This window comes from Larus michahellis, chromosome 8 (genome assembly GCF_964199755.1).
Source record: "Larus michahellis chromosome 8, bLarMic1.1, whole genome shotgun sequence".
Lineage (NCBI taxonomy): Eukaryota > Metazoa > Chordata > Aves > Charadriiformes > Laridae > Larus > Larus michahellis.
The window spans coordinates 38,824,154-38,843,714 of NC_133903.1; the positions used below are offsets into that span (position 1 = coordinate 38,824,154).

At 37.7% G+C, this 19,561-nt stretch overlaps 1 protein-coding gene across 1 annotated transcript in view; it reads right to left on the reverse strand.

The window, feature by feature from the left end:
* BTBD8 (BTB domain containing 8) overlaps positions 1-19,486 on the reverse strand; it is a 36,152-nt gene extending 16,666 nt beyond the window's left edge. The window contains exons 1-9 of the mRNA XM_074599519.1: positions 19,098-19,486; positions 18,836-19,021; positions 9,431-9,702; positions 8,407-8,524; positions 5,297-5,386; positions 3,015-3,095; positions 1,748-1,844; positions 1,027-1,115; positions 690-792 (exon numbers count right to left, since the gene is read on the reverse strand). Coding sequence (XP_074455620.1) covers positions 690-792; positions 1,027-1,115; positions 1,748-1,844; positions 3,015-3,095; positions 5,297-5,386; positions 8,407-8,524; positions 9,431-9,702; positions 18,836-19,021; positions 19,098-19,207 — 1,146 coding nt within the window. The 5' untranslated portion in view covers positions 19,208-19,486. The remainder of the gene's footprint in view (positions 1-689; positions 793-1,026; positions 1,116-1,747; positions 1,845-3,014; positions 3,096-5,296; positions 5,387-8,406; positions 8,525-9,430; positions 9,703-18,835; positions 19,022-19,097) is intronic.
* Between the last annotated feature and the right edge of the window lie 75 nt (positions 19,487-19,561).

The following is a 19,561-nucleotide window of genomic DNA, read 5'->3' on the forward strand; positions in this document are numbered from 1 at the left end:
ACTTACTAGACCAAATTCCTGTTAAGAGGTCTAGTTCAAATCAGTTACTTGTAAGTCAGCTCTGATGGTAGTTTTATACAGACACACAATTCAAAAGTATTTAAGTTTAGGCAAAAAAAAATTGGAACAATGTAAATACGTGCCACAAAAAAATGAATGCTGAGCTTTGGGGAACCAATTCAGTACTGTTATGTATACTATACTGTTACTTTACTTTTGAAAAGTCGGCTTGCCTGTAAAAAATGGCTTGTGATCACTAATAGCCAGTGATCACCTGAAGTCTGAAAAAAAAAAAAAAATACACTTTTTCAAAATTAAAATATAGGCAAAAAGGAAAAGGCCACCACAAACGATGTATGCCACCATCTAACAGGAACTGATACAGCAATTTGCTGTTCCTCTATATGAATACATAATGCTGTACTATGATGTCACAGCTGTGTTTCATAAATTTATTTTGTATTTTTATGCTGGATTTGGATGTTATTATCACTAGACTATGTGCCACGAAGCATAACATCATCATCTGCACACTAAAATCTGTTTTTATATTGTTATTTTTACATAGTCTAAGTGTACTACAATGTAAAATACTATATTTATTATCTCTTACATTACACTGCACAGCTAAATAAAGACAAAATTTACATTGCTCTATTTTTATATAAAGCACACCATATACTACTTACCAAAGACTTAATCAACATAACAAGACAGTTGTTCTGAAGTTCAGTAGGTAAACTGGCAAAGCTTCTCTCTGACAAACATTTTGCAAAATGTTTTCCTACCCATCTGTTGAAAAAAGAGCCTTTCTTAGGTAAGAAGATGAAAAGTGTTCTGTCTTCACTTGTTAGCATCAGTGATACTTCTGAAGTATTGTGAAGAAAAAAAAACGTTTACAACTGTGAACATTTTATACGCCAAAATAAATCCAATCTCACAAAGTATTGCATGTATTATAACATAATTTCAACAGAAAGCAGAGAAGTGAAAAATATAAACCATAATTTACTGTGTTTTACTTACTTCATGCAAGCAGCATATAAGTTTTCCGCTCCCACTGAATGAGCAATAGCCATGCATTCTAGAACAGGTTGCTGTTTTCCAGGAACAGGCTAGAGTTGTTAACAAATTATTACAATTATTGTACATTCTGGCTTACACAATCTGTACAGAATTACAAAATCTTCAGTTCAAACAGAAGTACTGTTAGCTACCATTTAAGTTTTTTTGCCTTTATGCAGAATAGGAAAGTCAACTGCATCCACATGTCAATAAGGTAGTATTCAGCCTAGTGAGCCTAATGCATGAAAATGCTTGACTCTAAGCAGTTGTTTGTTTTTAAACTAATTTTAATTGAACAGAAATATTTTCTAAATACATGCCCATGAAGTCTGATATGCAAACATATAGTGTTTCCATATTCCTATTAAGACCAGTTACACATACAATGGAATGTATTAAAATACATTCTATGCATATACTGAATTGATCATGTGGAATACTGCTTTTCATCACTTGTGGTTTACAAGCTTCAATAAATAGGTGGATGATACCACAGGCCTTATTCCCATCATCAATCCCCATGAATTTTGCAGATATACACATAAGAGTAGGGTCTGATGACTTAAACCAACACCTTGACCACACAGTTGGTATGGTGTGTGGTGTGTATGATGGGTAAGTAATAGAATGAAAATTCTTCTTAGGCTTTATGGTTCACCAAATAGCATGAGAACTGACATACCTTTTGGAAAAAGTTGCAGTAATCTCTTTTCAAAATGTAGATGGCCACTTCTTTCAGCCCATCTAGCCCATACATATCTGCAATGCCCAACATGCGACTAAAGAGAAAGCAGTAGCAACCGGAATCAAAATTCCTTTTCATACATGCATTTTGTTTACAAGACAATTTACATGCTAATTTCACCTCTTTGTTCAGTCAGAATTTACTGCAGAAATAGATTAATAACCAAGTGTGAAACTTGCCAAAGAATAATCTTTAAACGGGAACATGTGTTGACCTAATAAAAATCTCCCAACCACCAGGTTCAGCCTGCATAAAAGTAAGCCTCAGTCACTGGCTGAGAAACTGTTTAGAAGACTCTTAGTTTCTCTATTTTAAGGGTAGCAAGTGAAGAAGATACTTGTGCCAGCAGACTTTTAGCATTTTGTAGGGGTTTTTTTCCCCCTCAAGGATTACATAAAATGTTATTGATGACATCGTATCTGAGAATTACGTCCCTTCCAAATACTAAAAAGCATAGTAAGCAAACTATTAATTATTTTACTATAGTTGTATTTTCTATATAAATTCATTAACTAAACATTGACATTGGGGCATATTATAAATGATTACATATTTTTATTTTAGATACGCTTCGAACAACTATTTCTAATATTAAGAAATTGTAGTGCTTTAATATTTAGTGGTGGAGTTCAACAGCTAAAGTATGAATGGTTTCAGGTAAAAATTCATGCATGTCAGAACTTACTTCAGTAATTCAGGATTCTGTACAAAACTGATTAAAAACTACCCCAGAAGAAGATGCCAACATTTACATTGGTTGCTATATATCATCTTTTATGGATCTAAGACTAACTACTTGGCCTTTGCATCAACTCAAATGATTATTTAAAAATAAATTCCAAAAAATAACTATTATATATTATAACACATTGTACATATTATTCTGAAAATCTGGAAGCTAAAAGGAAGGTACAGGCAAATTGGGAATTATTTCGGTATAAAACACCCTCCTGTTTTTCATTCTCCTTATATAATATTCCAAAAAAATGTCTGGCCCACCTTTTCCTGTAGCTGCCAAATAAACAAGATTTCTTTAACGGATCTATTTTTGGAATTTCCTCAAGTATGTTTAGGTGTAATGATCATTTTATTTGACATCTTTGTCTTATTTATACTACACGAAGAATTTTCATTTTGACACTTAACTGAGAATATACAGAACAAGCACAAACTACAATTAAAAATAATAAAAGCTGACATATACCCAACATCAACTTTGTCTGGGAAGTCCAGAATACCTCCATATATAAAATGCAAGATGACACTCATTTCCACATGGCTTATGCTGCAAAAGAGGTAAAAAAAAAACAACAACCCACAAGTAAAGACATGGCCAGAGTAAACCCCACCACATTTCTTAGGCAAAGGAAGTTGGTCAAAAGGCTGATACATCATCTAGCTGTTCTGTGAATGGAAGGTAAATGGTCTGATAAAATCAAAGCTATTTTCAAGATTACTGCAATGTAAAAGTATCCAAATGGACTATATTTTGGGTGAATGTTGCTACTCAGTCGTCCTGCTGAAAATTTGTAATACTTTAAATCTTTGAAATTAAGTCATAAGCAGACTAATACTAGTATCTAGATTATTTACACTATTTACACTGACAATATGCAGAAAGGATTTTTTTTTATCATCTCCAAGCTCTTTACTAGCAATAAGTCAACTATTAAGCAACCATAGTTACAAAGTGTATTATAAAAATTATTTTTAATTCTTGATTTTAGGAATATATTTAAGCTTTTCCCACAACAAAAATAACATTTCTTGTTTTACTACAACACTAAGTAGGAATGTTGCATCTCAAAATATTTAGAAGAGGTCTTTATGCCTAGATTCAGATTAAGAAATACGGAATTTCTCAGAGAGTTCTGTTTGCATTCTTGTATCATCCCACCACTGTAACAAGGAAAGGCACAAAATGTCTATTTTAAATGGTGGACACGATCTCCTGAACAATACATTATTGTACTTATGTACGTCTCAGTATGCACTCTTCAGAACCCACAAGAGCTGTGTACAATAGTATAAATGGAATATAGTCATGCAGATTGAGTTAAGATCCTTTAAAAGATTAGACGTGTTTAAGCAACAGACATTGATGACTAAAAACAAAGGAAAAAAAAAAAAGGTTGCAAGACAGTAAGAAGCAAAATCAACACAGTTGTCTCTCTATGTATTAGTACACATGATAGCCGTAAAATCAGCAAGAAAGAGTTTCCCCACAGTCTTGACAGCTGTTATCTTAGGCGGAATTTTCCTTACTTCAGAATAAGCCATATGTACTTTATTTATAAGTGTTTGAAAAGATAGCACAGAAATCTGCACCAAGCAGAAAACTGAAGTAGAAACGGTAAAATAAATGGATTTGATTCATAATAACAGAAATTATGAGACACTTACATGAGAATATACTCATATAAAGATTAAGTACTTCTCAGGAGAAAGCCTCTATTGAAAAATAGGGATGAAAATTTCTTAGCCATATAGAAATCAATTACAGGGAGAGAAGTATAAATACCAGAGTAATAGTTGACTATCAGCCTCTAAAACGTACTATGTGTAGCATGAAAACTAAGGAATCAAACATGTATTATTTTATAAGGATTAGGGAGTTATAATCAAATCAACAGATAATGTTCCTGATTCTGCAGCAATATTATTACACTGACAGAAAACTAAAATTATGAAAATATGAGAAAGTATCACTTGGCCAAGCAATTTTACATTAACACAAAGCAATTATATTTTGCAACATTGTAAGGTACACAGTTCTTTCTGAAGAAAGCTGGGTCGGCCAACATCATGCCTGAACTAAAAAAGCTAATGTGTACCAGTATTAGTTTGCTTTGAAAGAAAATTTAATATATTTCAATTGATTTTTCTGATACTGGAAAGAACTAACCTGGCAGTCCCCAGTTTATCTACAGTGTCTTAAGTATTCATCCTATGCTGACAGCTCCATTATTTTCAGCTCTCACACAGAAAGCCACTGTGAACAAGCACATCAGTCAAAATTGTTTTAGCGTGTGATGCTGAAATATCATTATTAAACACTATTTAAGAAATGTAATTGTTTATTTGTCTTTACATTTTCAATATACTCTTATTGTACAAATGGTTATGAAAATAAATTACACTGTTCAGACATTCATAATGCTTTTCATGACATGTACAACATGAAGCAAGAGAAAAGAATTGTAAAATAGGCCCTGAATACTAAAACATACTCTAAAACAACGGATTAGTACTCTTCTGCTGATGAAAAAGACTTCTTCCCTGAACCATCAACAATATTAACAAATACACTACACAAATTATTTCATACGGAAGTCAAAACAGTACTCAGGAAACGTATCACGTTGAAGAAAAGTGTCAAGACAGATTAATGTTCATTGCTCTATACACAGCACAGTTGTTACATATTTGCAGTGATTTTAAATTGCCTACCTTTGCTCCCACATGACTTGCAAAGACAACACTTACCCTTGAAGAGTGATGTGCTCTTGGGAGCTTTCAGCCCAACTTCCACTCAGCATAGCAGCAAAATAACTAGATCTGGCACATAAAATGGCCCTGAGAGAGAAAAAGTAAACATTATTCCACTAGATACAAATATTTATTATGAGACTCTTTGATAACATTGACTTAAATCTTTGCCCTTTATGCATTAAGGTGTCATCTGTATACTGCATGCCTTTTCTTCCACTATGTTTGGAATTTCAAAACATGCTAAAGAAAAAAAACCCATGTTCTACATTTCTCAGTTAAACCTTGTTCCTAGTATGACTCTGACATTCACACAGAGGAAGTCAGTATCACAAGCATTTTCCTTTTATATAATATAAAATTGCAAATTTATTTCTTCTGTTTTATTTACCAAATAACAGTAAATAAGCTTGTTTATACAGCTCCATTTTAACCAAATAACTATATCCTGAATTTCTTAATTTCTTTTTATACTACAAAATGTGTAATTATTAAAATAGAGAAGGATAAAACTTCTCTTACCTGAAATTGGCCAGCGCATCTAAAAGTCAAACAAACTTGATACTAACATATGATACAACAATATCATGTGTGTTTCCAGCACTATTTGAGAAGAGCTATCAATTACTTCTTTTTAGACTTATTACCCTTGTTTATTTAAAAGGCACAACTGGCCATAAAGGAGTTGATTTGATTTACTACTACTTCCATCAAAGGCAATAAAGAAAGACCAGACCAGTAGTCTGTGTAGCTCAGTATCTCCACCGCTAGCAGAGTCTTCAAAAAAATCAGATGAGAAGACCTTTGCAACAGGAGCTTCTTAAGGTGGAAGCGGAAGGGCAAAAAGGAAGAGAAAACAGTGGATAAAAACTGCTTTATGGTTTCAATCTTCCAGATTTACAACCAGTTATAGTGTTAGCCTTTGTATATCTTATCTGGGCTACTGCAACCGTAGATAATATTCTCATATATACAATTTTTTCCTGACACTTACTAAGCTTCCTATTATTTATAGAATTACTTTATAGTGTGCATTTCCTGTGGCAGAAAAAGAAAAGTGTTGTATTAGACATGAGAATCCTTTCTTTTACATGTATCTGTTGGCTTTTAAAGTGTTTCAGAGCATTTTGCGTAGGAAGAAGTAAGAAGAATGCTATTTATGGTCTCTTTTCAAGTCATTATATATTCTGGAATCTCATCTCTCTTCCCTCCTCCTGCTTCAGAAGTCTCAATACTTTAAATTAGGAACTTCTTGCACATTCCTCCTGTGATTCATCCAGCAGTAATAATAATGAAGCTTTTACAGAATGTTTCCTATCTCAGTGAAATATATCCACACGTAAATGGGTACTACATCACAGCTTTGATTATGTGAAGTTCTGAATAAACACACAATTCTTGTTTTTATAAGACCCAATAACGCAGTATCATGGAGATATGAAATACTCTATCTCCAATTTTGCCATCCTCTTCCAAATAAATTTTAGTAACAAACAGGGCTATATCAACTGCAAGGACATAGTTGAAGTGATATTTCAAAAGCTCATTTTAAATAAGATGGCTGCCCAGTAAAATATGGACAAGCATGTATTACCTAAATATACATTGATAAAATTTTAACTTATAAAATATAAGGAGATACCAAACGAATTTGAAGTAAATTTATCTGTGCTTGCCTACTGTCATGGTTTGTACCACAAGTTTATTACTGAACAAACTGACTTGCTCCACTCGGAGCTTTGTAAGAAAACACCGCAGCAGTAGGAAGACGTAACTTGGCAGCTCTCTCAGAGCACTGCTGCTCACACTGTGAAGTCTACTGGAAGTTCACAGGACTTCATGAGAAAGTAAGGAATGCTCAGATAAGTGGGTGTGAGAGGGTGAGGGCTAAAGCTGTCGCCTGTTTGAGAACTTAAAAAAAACCACCTTAAAATAAATCAATCATACTGGCGCTTTCACCACAATTATACCCACAGTTAGATTTTCCTTGTTCACTCCTACTGTTCACATGATGCAGTACAAAAGCAAGCAAGTCTTGTGCCTGTTTCAGAACATCCTTGTTTTCTCTATGATTTACTGCTGTATTTTTTGATGCTGGTTAGACTAGATACATTGCTCCAGGCAGTAAGTGGCCTAAATTAAAGAAGATCTGCTGATAAAATCTTTTTGTTGACTTTCTTTTTGCATTAAAATATTTGTTTCTCAGAGTTATGGACCTGAGAACATGTCGTCTTACAGTGTAGACCAGAAGAGAAAAACATGCCTAACTTCACTACATTCTGGAAATTTAGTATATATCCTAATTCTATTATTTTAAAAAATAAAATAACTCACACACACTATTACGACGTGTCTTCTGTCATAACCCCCCCACACTAGTTTTGTATTGAGAAAATACTAAAAATAGAGGAAGATCTTTTATAATCTCTGTTATTTATATACTCAAAGGGAACAAAATACAGGCTGTCTACTTTGCTATCTCAAGTGCAAACAGACTCATATCGAAGGTACAAGGAGTGGTATTGATGCTTTAATTTGCTTTCCCAAGCTACAGAAGTCCAATAAGCCAAAGTTGTTAAATGGTCTTGGACTTTAGATCTTATAAAGGCTGATGACAATCTTTACGTCTACATGACTGAAGTAATGAAAGTAAAAAAAAAAATCACATTCTGTATGCACAGATTTTGAAGAGAAAAAAATATAACTACTACTCCAGAAATTTTCTACCTGTATGCTATTCAGCATTAATAGTTGAATAGTTTATTAATAGGTTTTTCATTTTTTTCAGAGAGCATATTATTTAAAAAGAAGTTAGCAAAGACAACCTACACTGTATTTATACATAAGTATATACTCATTGTATGGTTTTACAATGGAAATCTTAGAAGTGCTAAAAACACATTTGTATTCACAATAGTTGCTGTTACTGAAATAAATAACTTCCATTGCTATCAAAGTACAGCCACTTTGCACATAAGACCTAAACAAATATTAGTTCATAGCTAGATAACAGCACGAGCAGTAAGTTTCTACAGACAGACAGTACCGGCAGCATTTTATACTAGAAGGATTTTGGTTGAAAAACTTTACAGTAAATACTTACGTACCTGTGAGCTTGAAAAACTCTGCCTTCTACACAAATATTAATATCCGGACAACAGCACTTCTTGTAGAGCATCATTAAGTCTTCTCCTAACACAGATGCAGCTTCTAGTTTGCAATTACCTGCAGATGGGGAGAAATAGCTATTTTCACTTTGTGCAATGTAGACTAGACTATTGACAGTACAGAGGCAACTTAAAATATTTGAAAAGAAGAATCTGACATAATGAAGATTTTCAATATTGCATATTCAAGCTAAAATTTTCCTGGAAAAGTTTCCAGACCTCGCATTTTACTTCTTGTTTTGACTTACTGGAAATTTGACCAATGCTTCAGATTTGATATCTATGTAAGAAGTGCTACAGTTACTCCTTCATAAGAATATGTACCCAGATCGGATTTTCTACAGAGATCTGGCATCTCTGCATCAAAAAAAGTAGACTCTGAAGAAGTTCAGGGTCATATAGTGCTACAAGCTTCTGCCCGAACAGATTTGTTGTTTGATCCTGTCTTACTGACACAGCTGTAGCAGCCGGCACCTCTGGTGTAGATGCAGTTACACATTTCCTCGTGTTACTTATTTCATTCACAGCTGTCATAGGGAAGACTCTGAAAGATTCCAAAATCCTCATAAAACAACTAGTGTTACTTGCTGGAAGAGGAAAGGGATGGAGAGTTTCCTTCTGCTCTGTGTAAGTCTTCATGTGGTGAGGACTCAACTTTGCTGTGTTGCAGAGAAAAGATGGGACACAATACTGATGAACATGCCTGATGCCTGGCAAGCCCCATCAGATTTATTGTGCTACCCATTGGCCGGGAACTGCTCCTGCCAAACTTCTGCTGCAATTCATTTTTTTGAAAGTGTGAGAGAATGAGGTAGATCATAGCAAAGAATATCCACGTAAACTGTATTATAACAGCAGCTTTAATCTTTGCCTGCATTTTTACATCTGTATGAGTCTTCGTATAATTATTTAAAGGAAAAAAAACAACCCACCAAAATAAACGAAAGTGTAATTCCAAACCTACCTGTAGGGTCATTGTTGCTTTCTGCATCGATGGCTGCTTCTGGAATTTCCTCTTCAATACATGATGAACAAGCAACTCCTTTCTGCACATCTCCACTTGGAGTATTCTGATCAACAGGCGCTCTTTTGCCATCCCCAAGACAATTTATGTTTGTTTGAGTATTCTGAAGAGTAGCAATGTTGTTTTCTTGTATTAATTTGGGTTCCAATACTTTTTTCATCATAACCAGCTCCTCAGCTTCTTTAAGATTTTTATCAGATGAATATGCAAGCCTAGAAGATGACACTAAGTTTAATCTTGTAATTTTTTAATTGATCAAAACAAAGAAGAAATTACATTGTTCTTGTCTAACAAAGTTCATGACCAGAAAACAAAAGCTGGACTCTACAGTGCTTAATAATAAAAAGCCTCCTTTTTAAAATTGTATCTCTGGAAAACTTATTTCTGCAATGCTTCAAAAAGCATAAACAAGGATTACAAGTAAAATGTAATATCAGATTAAAAGGAACAAAGGTTTCTTTCCCCCACTTTGCTTTTTTAACTAAAGAAACTTTTGTCTGCTCTTTATAGCTCATCTACCAGCAAAAGCAGAAGCAAGCTGTATCGGTAATGACCGATTTATAAATCTTAGTATGACCAGGAAAAGGCATTTGATTGTCCTTTAATATCATCAAATTTCCAAACCCAAAAATATAAAAACCTTCTAACACCAAGGTTACAAATACAAAACCGTAAGAATGCTACAGAGATATAAATGAATGGTATTAGAGATATAAATTTTAATTTCAAAGGAAGTGCTTGAAAGCATGAAGATCTGCAGTTAAGATTACCCAAGAGCTTTCACTTTGCCCATGTGGTTATTCCTGCTTCCCACTTTCCCATCTGTTTCACCAGCTTATTTTTGGCTCAAGATCTGGAAAGGCTAACAAAGCCTGCAGTCTCTGACTGCAAAGATCTCATATTTATAGAAAGATACTGCACTCCAGCAACTTAATGGAGCCTTAAAAAGTCAATGTGAACAGATAACATGCTGTATCAGGGGTTTCATACCACATAGATGAAGTTAGCAAAGTTTAACAAAGAGTTACAGTTACTTTGGATTTAGTAGACATGTACTTACGGATCTGCATTTAGTCACTCATTCCATGGCAAAGAGGCTTTATTGTTAATAGTGGAGACATAGTAATTTGAGTATGCTATTTGAACACCGTCCTCTAAAGGCACAGAGAAAACATACAAAAGAAATCATCTTCCTTCTTAAGTCCTGTATTTAAATGATTGAGTTAGGTAGGGTTTGTTTTTTTTTTTTTGTCTGTGTGATACAGGTTCTCACCAAGAGAGAATGAAAAGAAATGAGAACGTAGGGAATGAGAATTTTAATATTTTATTAGATTTTGAAAGCAAGGGCCAGGAAAACATTTGCCAGAAGTAATAAAACTTCACGTTGAAAGAGTAAGATTGGTGAACCCTCTTTACATGGGTTTTTTACATGGGTTTTTAAGGTTATTGTGCCTACATCCTACATGTGCTTTCAGAACTCCTAACCTGTGAACCTGGCCTGACCATCTATTGCTTTTCCTATTTATAGTACTTCTGTGTTTTACAGCTCTATGTCAGTAGGACTCAAGAGAAATTCAGAGTAGAAACCCACTTAACCTAGATATTTCAAAAGCTCCACAGAAGTATTCTGAAGGTTTGTCTTCAAGTAGTTTCTCTCAAGAAATGTCACTTAAAGTCACATAGACAATGCCACTACTAGACAAAATCCGATCATTCCCACTTTACCTCCTCATCTTCAGCGGATGTAAGCAAATACCACAATTACAGAAGTAAACTGGAAACACATACTGAATGTGAAAAACCGCAGGAAGATCCCTAGTAAGGGTCTGCTGAAAGAAAACTGCCACTCATAGCATGTTAGGTTAAAGTCGCACTGGAACTTTACTTACCTTTCTGTTGCTGCAAAGCTATTGCATATTCAACATGTAAAGACAGTACAAATTGACTTGGAGAGGGAAAGAAAATCAGCGGCAACAGATACACTGCTTTGCCATAAATTCATTATTTTAATATTCTTGCTTACTTTCTGCCAGTAACTGAAAAACATATCCATAGGGAATCTGATAAACTAGGCAGTGAGGCAACAACCTCCTGTGAATCCTCAGCGTATTTTCAGATAATCTACAGAAGAAACCTCAGGAATGCAATTCTGTTATCACTAGGGCTTAAATCAATAAAAATGGCACCCTTACCACAACTAGAAACTCCGTAAATAAAACAAGTGTCATGTTGTTAAACAAAACTAAGTAACTGGTTTCTAGATCAGAAAAAGTTATTCTATTCAAAATAAATTTTTTTTGTGTAAAAAGTCAAGAAACCTTGATCATTTCAGTTAACATTTAAAATCCAGCCACAGTCCTGAATTTATTACTTCCAGAAACTCAGCAGAATATCTGTATGTTAGAGTCCTGCTTAATAGAGGCTGTAAATTTACTACTTAAAGACTCATGGAAGCATCTATTATTCTGCGTCACAGACAGCAATTATGTTTTTAGCACATGTTTTACGAATTTTCCTTCATCTCAGTTAAATCTCATTAGATGTTTTTTCCAGAATGGAAAATTCTCCAGTTTTCTAAAACCTGTTATAGAAAACTTTACTTGGCAACACCCTTTATTTTATAGGCTCATTTCTAAAGGCAGAATTAAGTTTTTGAGACTGTCTTCTATGGAGTATCAAATGGCACCTTCCTGCATAAATAAAAGCTAGGGAAGTCTTTTATCCACAGCAAAATGCATAGCTCAGACCTTGAAGCTCAAATGTTTTTGTGATAATGTAAAACCATCTCTTTAAAACACAGTTGCTGTAAGAAACCAGGCCCCTTACTGCAGAATTATGGTCTGAATAGTTTTTACCGTTCCAAACCTCTTGAGTAGGCATCATTCAATGTGACACCTTAGTTTAGTAAGTTTAAGTGCAGAAGGCGACAATTCTATAAAGTTATAAATTTCTTCTTTATATCAGATAGAGGTATCATCAGGAGGTGTTAGAGCTTAATCAGTTTTGAACTGACTTCAGTATTTACAAGAAAGAAGTTTTCACAGTCATCTGAACAATCTAAGAAGGCATAAAAATGTTCCAGTTCTCTGAATATCCCTAATGATGATCAGGAAAGTACTAGATTGCACTCACTGTGACCAAACAGCTTCCTCGAATACATAAGCAGTATGGAGTTATTTTGGTTTTATAACAACATGTAGCTTTCACAGCCATCTCAAAACACACCTTGAAGAAAAGCGTGTACTTTGTGGGTAGTTTGCAAGCTACTAAAAAAACATCAGGTAGCCCAACCAAACTTACTTTTGTGCAGCTGAAGATTTCATTCACAGTTTTGTTTTTAAAGCTGTCCTGAATTTATCTTTCCTCTCATTCTACATCACTTAGGCTAAATTCTTTGGGAAGTTTCTCAGCCTTAGAGCTCTCTTTAAGGCCCAGCTATTTCTATCAATTTTAGATGCATGACTCCACACACTCTTGAAAACCATATAGTCTCATTAGACAACAATTAATGCAGTTCTGTTCTCAGAACAGCCACAAAGCCAATACTGACTAGAATCAGTGAGATGTTTTGCTGCTTACTAAAAATATAAAAAAACCACGATCACTAAAACATCCTAAGATAATATTTGGGTCGAAAAAGAATAGAAGGACAAGTACAGACATCCAAAACAGGATACTACTTTGGTAGTGTAGAAGATAATACAATTAATGAAAACAGACAAACAAATTATGTTTTTATTTACAAGTTGTACAGATGCTATGTGTTGTTTTCAACAGAACTTGGTATAGCACATACCAAAACTTCAAGTAGTAACTAGATTAGCAGTGACATATCTTCAGTAAACATGTAAATTACCATATTATACAGTTTTACTTAAACAAAGCTATGTGTTATCACAATTAAATACCAAAATAGAAAAGAGATATATTAACTTTTGTTAATAAAGATAACACTGAGAATGTAGGAAGTCTCTGAACCACCCCCTGCCCGTGGTTTTAATACATTTGTGTCTTTAGCAAACCCAGCTGCAGCCAAATACTCTCATGCACTGCATTTAACCTTGGTGGACTTGCAAAAATACTTCAGCAATACACATATAGCAGTGAATCTTTGTTAGTGCAAGTTAGGCATGTCATACACGTAACTTCAACCTACCTTAATCACTTAAGATTCTTCCATTTCCCTTTAGATTTGCTAAAAGAACTGCTTGATTTTTGCAGCTAAGATGGTTATTTTAACTTAATTGATTTCTTGAGATGAGTATTTCAGTAAATTTCTTCTCATGAGATACAGTATCAGCTGCTTTTCTGCCTCACACAGCTGCTGATTAAATTTTCTGATTCCTTGTGAAAGCTAAGCATTCCAGCAGAAGAAGAATCTGGCCCTTAAGCAATCATGGTCCCCATGAAAGGTTTCTACCCATTTCTCACATATATTGATTTTTTTTTCTTGAGGCATAAATCCATGACATTAAGATAACATGTTTTCCAAAGCAAGATGTTAATATCACACACATACCAAATATACTGCGATTTGACAGTTTAGCTTCTCAACTTCCTCTGAGAAATCGAGATTAGATATAAACATGGATCAAAAAAAAAAAATCCAGTATGAAGAGAGACAAATTCATTGTTTCTGTGTATGTGGAAAGGAGATAAGGTCGCCATTGTTTGGCATATGTTTAAAGCCTTCATCAAAAGAAACAAGGCATCATGGTGAAAGCTTTCTTCCCCCAACAGGATATAGCATAAAATCTAAAGTACAAGCTGCATGTAGCATCTTACTTATTTCTCTCCCTCCCACCTTCCTTGCTTAGCAAAATCTCATTATTCTCAATGACTAGCTTAGCTCGTATTTATAACCACAACAAACTAAACTGGTGCTGTAGTAACAGACCAGAGAGTATGATTATATGAACAGAAGCCATTAAATTAGAACAGCTCAGCTATTCAGAGGAGCAAATTCCTTAATCCCTTAAATTGGGCAATAAACACTTTGGATATCAACTTTCTCAGTTTTCACTGTCCACTGGAGATAAGGCTTTACAGAGCATTTTAACTTTCACAATTCAGGATTTATCATTTCACAAAGTTTAAGACAGTCACATCCAAATTTCCCATGTTGCCCGTATCTATAGGGTGGGGTTTGTTAATGCTATTTGTTTTGTGAGGGATGATTTTTTTCAGCTGCATTGCATTGTTAATGCAAGGGAAAGGATAGTTGTTGAGCCATACAATGCACCCGTATGTGCCACAGAAAGCCCTTTTTGCAGTTAGCTTGTTTTCAAGTTACATGAATCAGTCACTCAGAGAAGATATTCCTTACATGATAGGGTACACCACATCAACAGGCAAGAGCGAAAGGAGGATAAAAAGGGAAGGATCATATCAGCATAAACTGTATAACCCACAAAATTTCAGAACGTGGGAGGCATGCTATTCTTCTGAAATAGAGTGGTCTGCAATCATAACCCACTAGAGAGGAATGCAGAAGCCTAGATATTAAAGGTAAGATTGCTGAGGTGTAAGCATAAAGGAATTCAGTGTACATGAACAGAAGTCATTTTTGTTTCCTCCAAAATAGCCAGTATCCCATGGGGACTATGACAGTCTAGCAATCAGTAAGAATAATCTCACACACAAGTTGTTTACGCAAATGATTTCCCTTTTTCACTACTTTGTAATCCACTGTTATGGAACTGTATGTGGGAATTATATTTAAACAACAAATATTCACAAACAAGTTGTGCTGTATCTGATGCAACTGCTTTATGAAAGACTCGCATGCAAGAGAAGGTCAAGCTGAAAATAGAACTAAGCCATCATCTTTTGTAGCATCAGTCTGATGTCACATGATTTTAATAGGTACCCCACCTTCTGGCTTGGTTCCCCCCCGACCCCACCCCCACCCCGCATACAGGGAAAGATTCTGACAGGCATGAGCAACATCAAGACTGCAAGAGGTGTGACTAAGTGACAGATGAAACTGGATGCTGTAGGGTATCTCTTGTATTAATAGCAGTTACTACAGCCTAAAATCTATCCTACAAAGGAAAGGTGTGCATAGTCTACAGAAAGAAGTTACTGCCGTTGTGCTGTCTAGGAGTTTGCCTTCAAGAATGTTTTCATCTGCACTTAAACTAGATGTAGCATCCTTCTACTGCCTCATACAGAACTGTACAAACATAACACGGTCGAAGCTTTGGCTGGTCTATTTTGAATCAACTGCTGGTGCTGCAAATTAACCCCCGTGGCAGTAAACGTCACAATGACAATTGTATTCCTTTGTATTTGATCTGTATTTATTGCTTTTTAACTGGATCTGTCATTAGGTCCTTCTCTGTCCTTCTTTAAATCCAATCCCTTTAATACAAATATCAGGAGACAATAATAACTGTATTTTTATTTCTAAAGCTATATTTTTCCGACTGAAAGGGTAAAAGCAGTATGCCCCTCAAAAGGCAAGATATTAACGATCTAGTGATCTGTGACAGAGTATTGTCCTTCAGGGGTGCTAAGCTGGTCGCTTCTCGAGGCAGACTGCAGAACCCTGCTTGAGCAGTCATCTCCTGCCATACTTGCAATCATTGACCCTTTTCCAGTTGCATTATGAAAAGTGACAGAAGGCTATTGGAGGGCAGAGTCAATATTACATTAGCTTCATTGGGCAAAAACGTAGGATGAATGGTGTCTACAATAGGGATGCTGCACTTCCTGCTGACCAGCAGTATCCTGCTGGTGTCCTCAGACAGTTCAAGTATAGGGAGGGAAACAAAGCAGTGCTCCGTTGTTCATCTATTTCGTGCTGAGGCTATGCAGAAAGATCAGCATGAAGTTCACCATGTCCTCCATCCTGCTCAAAACTGCTCAGAAGTTTGGCAAGAGGAGATGCACAGCCTTCAGCACACGAGTGACATGTAGCCTACATCTCTCCCGATTAAGGGAGACAGAGGCCCAAAGGAAGTATGTCTCACTGAGATGCATGCCAGATATAGCTTGTGAGAAAAAAAAAAATCCCCAAATCCCCAAGGAAAGATTATTTTTACTTGGGAAGCTAAAATAAAAGCCGAACACAAACAGGAAAAGGAATGAGACTTTGTTAGAGCTCTGATGGACTCTTCAATACCACACTAGTATTCCACTTTTGTTCTACAGAGAAACAGCATTTATAAGCAGAAAACTTAGAACTTTGGTAGAAGACTACAACTTTCTCTTGGGAGCTCAACTGCAGCCACAGATCTTTGTTATGACTTACCATGGTGATTCTCGTGCTCCAAGAACTAGGCTTTCAGGCAACCTCAAGCTGTAATTTAAGACACTGTTTTGGATTTGTGAAAATCTAATTCATTTGCATCTTAACAGTAAGAAACCACTGAGATTCAACAGCTACTGATATTAGCAGAAGTCATCAGTCCAACAACGAAAATAGGCTCTTTTCAACCAAAGCTGGTTCCTTTCCTTGGTCCAAAGCAGTTCACCATGGTCAAACTCCAGTGCATTCTATGACACACATTTTCACAACATATGCTAGCTTAAAGGATTCAAAAGCTGAAGTATTAAACAGCACTGAAGACTAAGTTAAGAAAGGCCAACCATCTTGCAAAACGCACTTCATACATAGCTTAGAATATATGGGGACGTTCATTTGAAGATTCTAAACTCACACTGAAAAGATAAAAGGTTTATAATCAGACGAGCTGTTCTGAGTTTAAAAGTGCTTTTCAATACCATGCTTTTTGGAGAACGTGCAGGACTCTAGGGATCATTACTTGCCTTCCAGCAAGCACAGGCAAAATTGAAAGCAATATCAGTGAATTGTAGCCATATTAAGTGCTTACATTAGGAAAACAAAGGAATGATATGACAGTATATAAATAAATAAATATCCCCAATAATTATTTTCCAATTTCCAAATTAAAATTATTGTGAATTTTTAAAAGTTGCACTGTCATGCTTCTGCATAAAAGTCTTCTATACCACCATGTACATGAATGTGAAGCAAATTAATGAAAACAAAGTAATAATGGAGCTAAGAAAGAGACAAGACAAAAGCCATGCTGTTTGGTTTCTTTCCGCCTGTTTTGCTAATGCTTCTGCCAGACTTTGACAGTAACCTAACAAATGCCCTTTATCAGCCTGTTCCACTGAACGTGTTTTAGATACTACTCTCAGTTCAAGATGTTTTCCGTCATACTTCTGATAACTTTAGTTACCCTGAATACGTATTTTTAGCCATCTGCTGCCTTATTTACAAATTTAAGGAGAGATCAAGTGAAACCAATAGGGAGAGGTCAGCCTAGGTTATATTTTAAGCACTAAAACTTCAAAACTGCAACACCTTCCCCTTCCTCTTGCCAACACTCTCAAGACTTTGCCAGTGCATACATTTTCTTGGCACATCCTGAATTCATCCGAAATCCCGGAGTGCTATCGCTCCGCTCCTCTGCACGCCCCAAAGTGCCAATTGTTTCTAACATCGGCCGTGTTTTATAGAAGAGAGGTGGCACCACTAAGATCAGCCCAGTTTTACAGAAGGGAGGTGGCACCACCACAGCTTTGCTTGAGAAAAGGAAACGCTGCTCTGTTCTTTGAAAGAAGGATCGCAGGCACTTAGAGGCAAGGACGACTGCGAGGTCTGGTGGCGGCACCAGCCCATAACCCTGATGTACTCACCCACAGTTCGGAGCAAGATGAGCGAGGTGCCAGAAACAGGCTAATAGCTGGCAATGGGAAAACACGCCGTCCCTCGCACCTGGTCCCTGGGGAGCAGCCAGCCCATGTGCTGCACCAATGGTGTCACATGCCACCCACTGGGATCCCAGTTCCGCAGGAAAGCCGTGCTCTATTTGGCCCAGGGTGTGGATCAGTAGGACTTCTGCGATGATCCCACAGTTTCTAACTGTGTGCATCCTCCTGATGCCTCTTCATCTCACTCAATGAAGTTCTCCTACGCTTCCAAACCCATAACTTTTTTCTTTTTTTTAATGTGACATTACAGGGATTTTTCATTAGGTAATGTTGTTAAACAACGGTATTAGTAAGCACAGAGAATTTTGAAGGCTACATTCAGGATTTTTGCTGTGTTTGCTCTCGTTCTATTACAAAGCCTTTACATACCATAAAAACCACGCTACGGCAGAGTTTACCCGTGCATTGTCAGCAGCAGAGCAAAATAAGCAAGTTAAAGTCCTCCGCAAGCGCTGCAGGAAGGCTACGAAGACACTGCTTTGAAGGGGAAAGCTTTAGAACAGGTGTTAACGCTGGGGGAAAGAGAAGAGGAGGAACACAGGAGGGTCAGCGCCGCCGACAGGGTCAGCGCCACCGCTCCGCCGCCCCTGCACTCACCGCAGGAAGCGCCGGAACTCGGCGGGTCCCACGCCGTCCAGCCACAGCACCCCGCGGGGCGGCCGCCCCCGGCCCAGCCCGGCGAAGAGCCGGGGGGCCCGCGCCAGCAGCACCGCCCGGTGCGCCCGCAGCGCCGCCTCGCCCAGCCGGATGGTCACGTCGGAGCGCGTCCCCTCCGTCAGCAGCCTGCGGGAACCCACCGTTACCGCCATGCCCCCGGCCCGGAGCCGCTCCCTGACCCAGCCCGCCGCCCCGCGCCTACCTGTCGAGGTCCTGCCGGAGCTGCTCGGCCAGCGCCTCTTTCAGCCGCTGCCGCTCCACCGCCGCCGGACCGGGGCCCTTCGGCGGGGCGCCGACACCGCAGCGCGCCATGTGCCGGCAGCCGCTTCGCTCCGCGCTCGGCGCGGCGGCAGGAACGCGGGGCGGGGATTGACGGACGGTCCCTTAGCGACGGCGCCAGAGGGGCGGCCCGCCGTATTCACGAAAACAAGCGGGGCGGCGCCCGCCTTCCCGCCAACACTAGCGGCGCCGAGAGCCCGGGGGCCGTCTCCCAGCGCGACGGGGGAGCCCCGCGATGCGGGCTGCGGCCCCTTCCCCGCTCCCTCTTGGGGGCGGGGCCAGGCGGAGGCCACTGCTGGCCACGCCCTCCCCGGCGGGCACCCCTGCGGCGGGGCGGTACCGCCCTGCGGAGGGGGCGTGGTCTGTTGAAGGGGCGGGGCCTGTGGA